The following is a 9,433-nucleotide window of genomic DNA, read 5'->3' on the forward strand; positions in this document are numbered from 1 at the left end:
TCCCTTTTCCAGAATAGTGCCTGCACAGCTCCTTGACGAGAAACCGGAAAAGAAACTGGTGGGCCAATCTTGCCTACCGTGCAATTTGTGCTTATTCAGAACGCAGGCATGCAGCAATGCACCCGTCTGTTTCGATTCTCGGCAAAGAACAACTTTTTTTTGTGTGTGATTTAATACATATATGGATCGTCTATGTGTACGTTGCCATGGTAACCTAGGTGTATGAAGCTACACCACATCCACATGACCAAATCTGCCATCCTGCTATAGTGCTGCACTGTACCTCCGTCAGCCACAGTTTCTGTTGAAATGGCAGTCTTAAAAAAAAGGAAATGCACAAAATTAAAACTAAAAAAAGAGACATTTTCACTGTCTAATTGTCCCTAACAAACCTACCTTAAGAGTCTTCAAATTTGTCACTGAAACACATTCCCTATTTTTGAAATAATAAAAACCTTCCCTAGCAAGCACCAAATGGATGCACATTTCCCCCCCTTCTTTTCTGCACTCATCAGTGCACACATCACACCAATCAGCACTCCACGTCATGCTATTGCCATTGCCAGCATCCACCGCGTACCCAAAAAAAATGAAAAAAGGAAAAAGAAAAGTCCGTTTCTGTCAAATGGTTCCGGTGATATGATCTGAACCGTTGACCGAACGATCGCACAGCCCAGGATCCGAGCGCATTTGGCCGTTTGCGTTACGCCTCCGTTCCCTTCAGTTCATAGCGCGGCAGGAGCAGGAGCCGGCAGGGCCCCCGTTTAATAGGCGCGGCCGCAGCACGCTGCACAACGCGCGGGCACGGTTCTTGCCATTCCACCTCCTCCACGCGCGCGCGCTAGGCGGCTAGGCGCAGACCGCAGAGGGAGGCACGGACGGGCGGACGGCGGGGCGGTAAGGCGAGGCGATCCGCGAGGGGCCGGCTAGCTTCGGAGGAGGCCGGGCCGGAGAGCGGAGCGGAGAGGTAGTATGGACGCGAACGGGCGCGGGGGCGGCGACGACGCGCGGGCGCCGCTCCTGGCGGGGCCCGGGCGGCGGCGCAACTCGGTGGCGTCGATGCGCGGGGAGTTCGTCTCGCGGCTGCCCAAGAAGGTGCTCGACGCCGTCGACCCCGAGCGCCCGTCGCACGTCGACTTCTCCCGCTCCAAGGGCCTCCTCGAAGGTTTGCATTATCGGATCATTTCCCTTCTCTTTGTCCTTGGTTCGGTCTGCCCATGGAATCTCTCCGAGCGTTTCCTTTTCTGGGTGCAGTGATACAGAAAAATTCGCATTTTATGGGGGCTCTTTTTTGTTAACCAAGTCTCCTAGTGATATGATTGATGTGCTTTTGATCTAGACTCTGGAGTTGTCGTGGATAATTCTGTTCTTTTGGGGATGGCTCAGCCTCCTATCATTGATCCTCCGCGTGCTTTTTCTGGGTCCTAGGATTTCTTCTACTTTTATGATTGAACAGCTAGTGATTTAACTACCACTCGGTGCTTGCTTCTGTATATTTGGTTGAGTAAATACTACTCCCAAATGCCTTTTGTGCGTGTTTTTTTGTCTTTTCATGGCCCTAGATCCTAGGTGGTTTGTTTGATTCTCTGTACAAAACTGCGATATTATGGGATTCGTTTCGGTCAAAATCCCCTTCTGGGTAATGCCGTTCCTTTCTTGTGATCTATAGCATGTTGCAGGCATGCAAATAGGTATAACAAACAAGGAGTAACACACGTAGCAAGTAGCAGGGCTTAATGAAGTGCCATCTATCGTCGCCTCAAACTGAGCTGTGATTTTTTAGCTGTGCCTACATATTTTCCATTTATTCGTTTTCTATTCTGGTCCGCCCTCATCTGTGCAGCTTTGATCTTTCTTTACTTTCCATCTAAGATGTATCGAGACAAAAGGCGATGGCAAACGGAGGGAACCTCTATATTGTGCCGTATCAACCGCTAGTTTTAAATTGCAATATCTGTGTCATGATGTTCTGGATCTGCCTAGTGCCCATGCCCCCTGTTTTCTGAATACCTTAATCTGCGGGAGCATGGGAAATTTTGACTTTTCTTCATGGTAATGTTGAACTCCTCTACCATGGAGAAAACGGGTTCCAATAAAAAAAAAACAGTCTGTTCATGCGATTCTTGTTGGTCCTACATTTTGATCTTTGGATGACCATTTTGCTACATTTGATCCTTGGATGACCATTTTGCTTACTCTCTATGTTTTTTTTAAACAAGTGAGGAAATTTATTTATTTTAACCTTTCTCCGATTTAGCAAATGGACTGTCTGAAGACTTTCTTGTTGTTTCTTGGTAATACACTAAAATCAACTGTGTACAATATATTTCCACCACAACTTTCTAGCCTTGTATTGTTCAAATATGGTTTCAATGTTCGTATTATGTCTTAACAGTAGGGCTTCTGCTATTTCCTAAAAAACCAAAGTTAAAATTTTCCATAATCTATTATCTTATTATTTGGCCAACAAACGGAGTCTCCACGTTCGCTCTCAAGGTCTAGAAATTTCCACGTTAATCGGAGGAAAATATAAAAATAAAAATTACCCACCACTGCCATTACAATAAAAATTAGCCTAAAATACCCAGTGCCTAATTTAAAATCACCCACCAATGCCATTATGAAAAATTAAATATAAAATACCATTTAGCTATGTATCAGTTACAAATATATACTATTAATTATTATTTGGCCAACAAACGGAGCCTCCACGTTCGCTCTCAAGGCCTAGAAATTTCCACGTTAATCGGAGAAAAATAGAAAAATAAAAATTACCCACCACTGCCATTATGATAAAAATTATCCTAAAATATCCCTATGCCTAATTAAAAATCAGCCACCAATGCCATTATGAAAAATTAAATATAAAATATCATTTAGCTATGTATCAGTTACAAATATATACTATTAATAAAAACTAAAACTAACAACAATCAATCAAAATAAAATGAAAATAAGAATAATTATCTGCATAATATTATTAAAACTCAATAAATTAAATTGTTATTATAGGTAGATGATAATTGAATTGTTTTAATCAACAATAAGACATAATTTACGATAATAAACAGGATGATGTATGGTAAAAAAATAGTATAATAACCTTTAAGTAAGGATACAACGACATGCAAATTTTTGAATTTTTAATACTAGCCGTGCAAATGCACGGGCTATACGCCTAGTTTGGTTTTATTTTAACGTCAATCAACAATTGCACTTTTTTCCCTACAAATCACCTGCTACTTGTCTATGATCGGATCTGACAAAGTAACATGTTTTGGGCTAATATAGGGGAGAGAGAGTACTATGAAAAACAGTTTGCCACATTGAGGTCCTTTGAGGAAGTTGACTCACTAGAAGAATCCAATGAAATCAATGAGGAAGATGAGCTTGCGGAGCAAAACCAGAGTGAATTTGCCATGAAGATATCAAATTATGCAAACATTATTCTCTTAGTATTGAAGGTTGGTTTCTCGCCCCACCTTTCCCTATGCATGAACTCCTCAAGGATCACTAGACTTACTCGATTTTTTTTTCTCTCTCCAGGTATACGCCACAATTAGAAGTGGATCAATTGCTATAGCTGCCTCAACACTGGATTCACTGCTTGATCTCATGGCTGGTGGTATCCTTTGGTTCACACATCTGTCAATGAAGAGCATCAATGTCTACAAGTACCCCATTGGCAAACTGAGGGTACAGCCTGTAGGCATTATCATCTTTGCTGCTGTCATGGCCACTTTAGGTATGCTTGCTTTTTCTCCAAATGGAGGTGCTTATGTGTACTGCCATCTTAGAATTTTACTCAGTGTGATCTTCCTGTCAAGATACCATACATTAATTTGAGTTGCATATCCAGGCTTCCAAGTATTTATTCAAGCTGTTGAAAAGCTGATAGTGAATGAAGCTCCAGATAAACTGAACCAAATACAACTATTGTGGCTATATTCAATCATGATCTTTGCAACAGTGGTGAAACTAGCTCTTTGGCTCTATTGCCGAACATCTGGTAACAAGATCGTCCGTGCTTATGCTAAGGTTGGTGTCTAGTTTCATTTGTCAACTTGGATTGATTTTTTTTTACTTATATTAACAGTTGAACATGATTTATCATATATTTTTTATGGATTTGTTTCCACAGGATCACTATTTTGATGTTGTCACAAATGTCGTCGGTTTGGCTGCTGCTGTCCTTGGCGATAGATTCTACTGGTGGATCGATCCAATTGGTGCAATTGCCCTTGCAGTCTACACAATTTCAAACTGGTCTGGAACAGTGTGGGAAAATGCAGGTTTGTGTTACTTTTTCAGTTTGAACGTTTGGTTAGGCAACAGCACCTGCACTCATTTGTATCCATCCATTCATACTCGTGGTCCTCGAAACATGGAATAAGTTCCACATCAGCACTCAACTATTTTTACTAGCCTACTGGAAATGGGAATTTAGAACTTTGCAGTGGATACCTGTTACCGAAAAGTTACTTGAATCAAAGGCTTCCTCTGTAATCACCTGCACTGTCATGCATCCGGAGCAGTTGCCACATATAGCACTAATATTACTTTCATGTACAAATTGGCTGGGACTGACAGACAGCAGTCTTACTACTATTATCTATTGCCATCCTTCGTGCAGTATCACTTGTAGGTGAATCAGCTCCTCCAGAAATGCTTCAGAAGTTGACATATCTAGCTATCAGACATCATCCTCAAATCAAGCGTGTCGATACGGTTCGGGCATACACCTTTGGGGTGCTTTACTTTGTTGAGGTTAGTGTCTGTTTATTCTATCATCTTATTCCTCCTTCTGCCCTTTGTTAAGGGGAATCAGTCGTGTTGTCAGCCAATCCAACCAAGGGACTGTTGTCATATATGTTCTGTTCGAATCCCTAGATGCTGGAGCTGGATAATGTTGTTATTGCAACTGCTAGATTTGTTGTTTAAAAGGATAATATTGTTGCCTGTAACTAGCAGGTTTCAGTTGTCTCCTCATACACTTCCAACGAAACGCCATTGTTTTGTAAAGTAGCTTAATTCCTCCTGATCCCTGCAGCGACACTGCAGTGTCTAGAATGGTAGTTTAGCATGGCTTTTGCTTACTGGAATAGTTCTTTTGAAAAAACAGAGTAGGATAGTTCTTTCAGCAATCGGACCTCAATGTTAGATCGTAACAAGCTCATCTCATGTGATCACTGGACTCTGACAGGTTGACATCGAGCTCCCCGAGGACTTGCCACTTAAGGAGGCTCACGCCATCGGAGAATCACTCCAAATCAAGATCGAGGAGCTCCCTGAAGTCGAGCGAGCATTCGTTCACCTGGATTTCGAGTGCGACCACAAGCCGGAGCACTCGATTCTGAGCAAGCTGCCCAGCAGCCAGCCTTGATCCGAATGGAATCCCACTCCCTCGTGGCCGTTGGGCTACTGGACTGTCGTGCAGGATCTGCTACGGTGCTTGGTGCAATGGTGGTGCCTGTGCTGTGTGACTAAAACTAAGAGTTTAAAGTTTAAACCAGTTTTGTGGCCGTGAGGTTCAGATCAGGCGCGAGTGTGTGGAACCCTGTGCTTGCACGGTCGTGTTTTGATCGAAATTAGGCGTTTTTCAGTTGGCATGTGATTGGCTGCGTTCTGCTACACGATGGTGTCATGGTGAGTAGGCAAGGGTAGGGACTAGGGAGGAAGAGGCAGATCCTTTGCTTTAAGCAAATCTCATTTCATTTTTTGTCTGAAAGTGTTCCGAGAGTATGAGAAAGGATACTGAAACTATATTGTGTGGCTCAAAGCCCAAGACTGAGTTTCCTTCACGTTAACATCTGTTCTTTTTGGCCCACCATCCGGCCCATCTGTTACAGGTAGTTTTCTCTTTTGAGCCCAGATGGAGGCCTTGTTGTTGCTAAAACATCAGGCCCAGTCAATCAAAGCAGTCCTCTTACGCCGAACGATAAACATGAAGAAGCAGAGGACGATCTCGATGAAATGGATCCAGCAAATGTGCAAGAAGCAAGACACGAGCCAGCATTCTCTCCTGAAAGGCTGAAACACGTGAACAACTCTCTCGTGACTCGCGACTCGCGACTCGCGACTCGCGACTTCTTGTTACAGCTTCTCACGGTGTGTTTTTTTTTTTTGAAGAAGAACTTCTCACGGTGTTTCATCACGGTAATAAAGAGAAGAAAAAAAAACAGTAGATGCTGCAGCGCATGTCAGGACAAGCACAGAGCCCGGCTCCGCATGTGCGCTATAAAATAGACCCGGCTCCCTCTCCGTATCCATTTTCCTTGGTCCCATAGCGACATCGTACCGTACGACATGTGCTGCTTCGTCGGCCACACGCGACGGACCGCACCCACCACCCGACTACTACCACCGCCCGCGTGCCTACTCGACGAGTCGGGATCTGGTACGGCGCGAGCCGTGAGCCCTTGCCCTGACCCAAGAGAAATTTGAGATTTCGTCATTCTCAGAAGTGGACTTCGTCAATTTGTCATTAAATAATTGGACTTCGCTGTTTTGTCATTATAAAACGAGGTCACTCTACTGCTTTGACTTTCCACCCCTTTCCAATTCATTTTTCATTATCTTCTTCTATTTGCAACATGAGATGACTATTTTGCTCCTCCCACATTCACCCTTCTTCTTTCTAGGTCACGAGAGCCCCATGCCCCCCTCTCTTTCTGCTCCCGTAGCCGCCGGTGGCTGCCTACCATGGTCGCCGCCTACTCATCCCCGCAGGCGCCTGCACGCCATAGCCGCCACCTGTTCCTCCCCACGGGGGCTCCTGCACGCCATGGCCGCCACGCGCCGCGAATTGGGAGGCACATGGTGCTAGCCGCCGACGTGCTAACGCCCTAGGAGAGGAGCTGCGGGCCGCCGGCCCCCGCGCTCCCGCCTCCGCCTCGCGCGGCTGCTCCGCGTCGCGGGCTGAGGTGCGGGGGTGGGTTCTGGCGTGGGGAGCCCGGCGGCAAGCGGGGCATGTGCGGGCGGAGGCTAGGCCGCAGCCGGCCTGGGAGATGGCGAAGGTGTGAGAGATGGCGGGCATGGCTGCCGGCACTCCGTCAGGTGCGCAGGCCAGCTCCAGCTCTAGCGATAGGCTCCTGCTCGATGCGCGGGGAAAGAGACGACGACGCGGGTGGGGCGAGGCGCGCGCCAGGTCGGCTGCGGGTGGTCGGGCCGCAGGCGGCGCCGGGTCGACCATGGCGACGAACGAGGTTGGCCTCGGGGCCGGCGGCATCGGGGACTGGATGCGTCGGGAGCTCTCGCTCGTGGGAGAAACGAAGGATAAGGCCATCGAGGGGCTAGGGGTAGTTTGGGAACATGCGGTCAAAGAAAAAGGTAGGAAAATGAAAAATGAATTGAAAAGGGGTGGAAAGGTAAAGCAGCGGAGTGATCTCGTTTCATAATGGCAAAACAACGAAGCCTAATTATTTGATGACAAACTGGCGAAGCCCACTTTCGAGAATGGAGAAATCCTAAATTTCTCCTGACCCAGTGGCCAGTGACCCCGCGGCCGATCTGATCCGCCCCAGCTAATACAGCTATCGCCTCGTGCCGGTGCCGTGTGTCGCGCTGCCGCTGCCGAAACCATGTCGTCACCGGCCCGCCCCCTGGTCCCGGGCGGCAGCGCCCGGTATCCGCCTCCCGCCACGATGACGACACCATGGCTCCTCCGCCCTCCCCGAGTTTCTCCCACCCAAGCTAGAGCCTGTAGGCCCCATCCTCCCTCTCCGGCTGCTTTCGCCGTCGAGCAGCAACCCGCCGGCGTCGCTGTCGGCTCGAGGCCGCGCGCACCAAATCGCGGCGGCTCTCCCCTGTCCCTGGTTTACGAACCGAGCGCGGCGAGATGACCGCGCGGTTAACCATTCGGGATTTGATTTGGCTATCACTTTCTGGCGCTTGTGCTTCCAACGAAGCCCCTGAATCCTGATCTAGATTCTAGAAGGAGCTCGTGTCCTGTCATGCCAGGGACGTGGCGCGGTCACGCGGGGAGGAGGATACCACGGACGCCGCCAGGTGGGCCCCCGGGTGTCAGCGTGGTCCTCGCTACAGGGGCTACCGGCGCGTACTCCGAGGTAGTAGAACCAGCGAGCAGTCCAGCACCCGTTCCAGAAAGGTTGACCTTTCCTTTTGCCCCACTCGGCCAGTGCTTTTGCTTTGCCGTTGCTGTTGCGGGCTTGCCTGCGGCTGTCCTGCCGGCCTTTCCGTCCTCCTTTCTCACTAGCTAGCTAGTCCTTGTTAACCTTTTCTTTTCTTTTCTTTCCGTATAAGTGCCTCCAAAAACAGGGAAAAAGAAGCAGAGTTCCTTCCTCGTGGAAAAAAGAAGCAAATCTCGCACGCCAGTCTCTGGATCCACCAAAAACGAGCGGGGAAATCCGTGTGTTTTTTTTTGCGTGTTTTCGATTTGCGATCCTACATGTCATGGTGAAAGAAGAATACAGCTGACAACTCAGAAATCAATCAATACTAATTCTATGAGAGGTTGCGCTAGGTTGGGACTTCAAGACTTGTATGATTATGAACAGCTGGTTGTCATTATTGCAAAATGCATAGAGCTCAACCAGATTTATAAAATAGCAAATAAACAAACTGCTTCAACCTGGAAACGTGCTCGATTCCCATTGATACTAGGTCCATGCTGTTAATTGCTAGTACACAAGTTGGCTGATCTCCTGTCATGCATGTCAGGTCGATTTTTTTTTCAAAAAGGGGAAATCATAAAACTCTCACAATGCATAGTATCATGATGTCTTTTCCCTTGGACCCTGTTTGGAACCTTGGAATTGAATTTCATTCTAATAATCATAATTTAGACACAAATCTATTAACCTATTATGATTATATACGAATATATTTGTATACTAATGTTAACCATATGAAAAGAGATACTTATGTGCTATGTTTCTACTATGGAGTGAGCCAGAGAAAGTGCTAAAAGTTACGGAATATAAACAAAGTTTGGTGGTGTATAGAATCAATTTTCATCTCCTACCCTATGAATTTAATATAGACTTATATCTTCTACCCTATGTTAAATTCTAAGCCAAATAGCCTAGTTTATTAAGTAGATTTCAATTCCTCCAAAATGAGACGATCCAAACGGCCCTTAGCAATCACCAGTCCATTTGCACAAACAATGACAATGACAATTATCTCTAAGCAAGTATCTCCATGAAGTCTATTCATCTATCTCTTCTTAATTGTTTGCTATGTCAGCAAATGTCCTACATGACACAAAATTAATATCTATGGTGCCATCCATTGTATTAGGCTATAGGCGCCATCACCACTTTGCATCCAAATCTTTTATGCATCCAGATCTTTTATTGGTCCTCCACTATTAATGCTGCGAACCTCGCCATCGTATTATGCCGATATACGTCCTTTTCACGTGCGTTCCGAGTAAGGATTTTATTCTCTAGATATTTTGCTCATCAGTCTA

General features: G+C 46.2%; 1 protein-coding gene across 1 annotated transcript; it reads left to right on the top strand.

The window, feature by feature from the left end:
• The first annotated feature begins 758 nt into the window (after window positions 1-758).
• LOC120646743 (metal tolerance protein 4-like) lies at window positions 759-5,807 on the top strand. Its single transcript, XM_039923194.1, has 7 exons — window positions 759-1,165; window positions 3,292-3,464; window positions 3,547-3,745; window positions 3,860-4,038; window positions 4,142-4,292; window positions 4,634-4,767; window positions 5,204-5,807. The coding sequence occupies exons 1-7, from the start codon at window positions 973-975 to the stop codon at window positions 5,381-5,383; spliced, it is 1,209 nt and encodes a 402-aa protein (XP_039779128.1). The 5' UTR covers window positions 759-972; the 3' UTR covers window positions 5,384-5,807.
• The last annotated feature ends 3,626 nt before the right edge of the window (window positions 5,808-9,433 follow it).

Source organism: Panicum virgatum, chromosome 9K (assembly GCF_016808335.1).
Source record: "Panicum virgatum strain AP13 chromosome 9K, P.virgatum_v5, whole genome shotgun sequence".
Lineage (NCBI taxonomy): Eukaryota > Viridiplantae > Streptophyta > Magnoliopsida > Poales > Poaceae > Panicum > Panicum virgatum.

Excerpts from the sequence above, each read along its gene's own strand:
- LOC120646743 (XM_039923194.1), top strand. The coding sequence starts at position 973 with ATGGACGCGAACGGGCGCGGGGGCGGCGACGACGCGCGGGCGCCGCTC. Across the intron at positions 1,166-3,291 it reads CTCCAAGGGCCTCCTCGAAG|GGGAGAGAGAGTACTATGAA; the intron begins GTTTGCATTATC and ends GGGCTAATATAG. Across the intron at positions 3,465-3,546 it reads TTATTCTCTTAGTATTGAAG|GTATACGCCACAATTAGAAG; the intron begins GTTGGTTTCTCG and ends TTCTCTCTCCAG.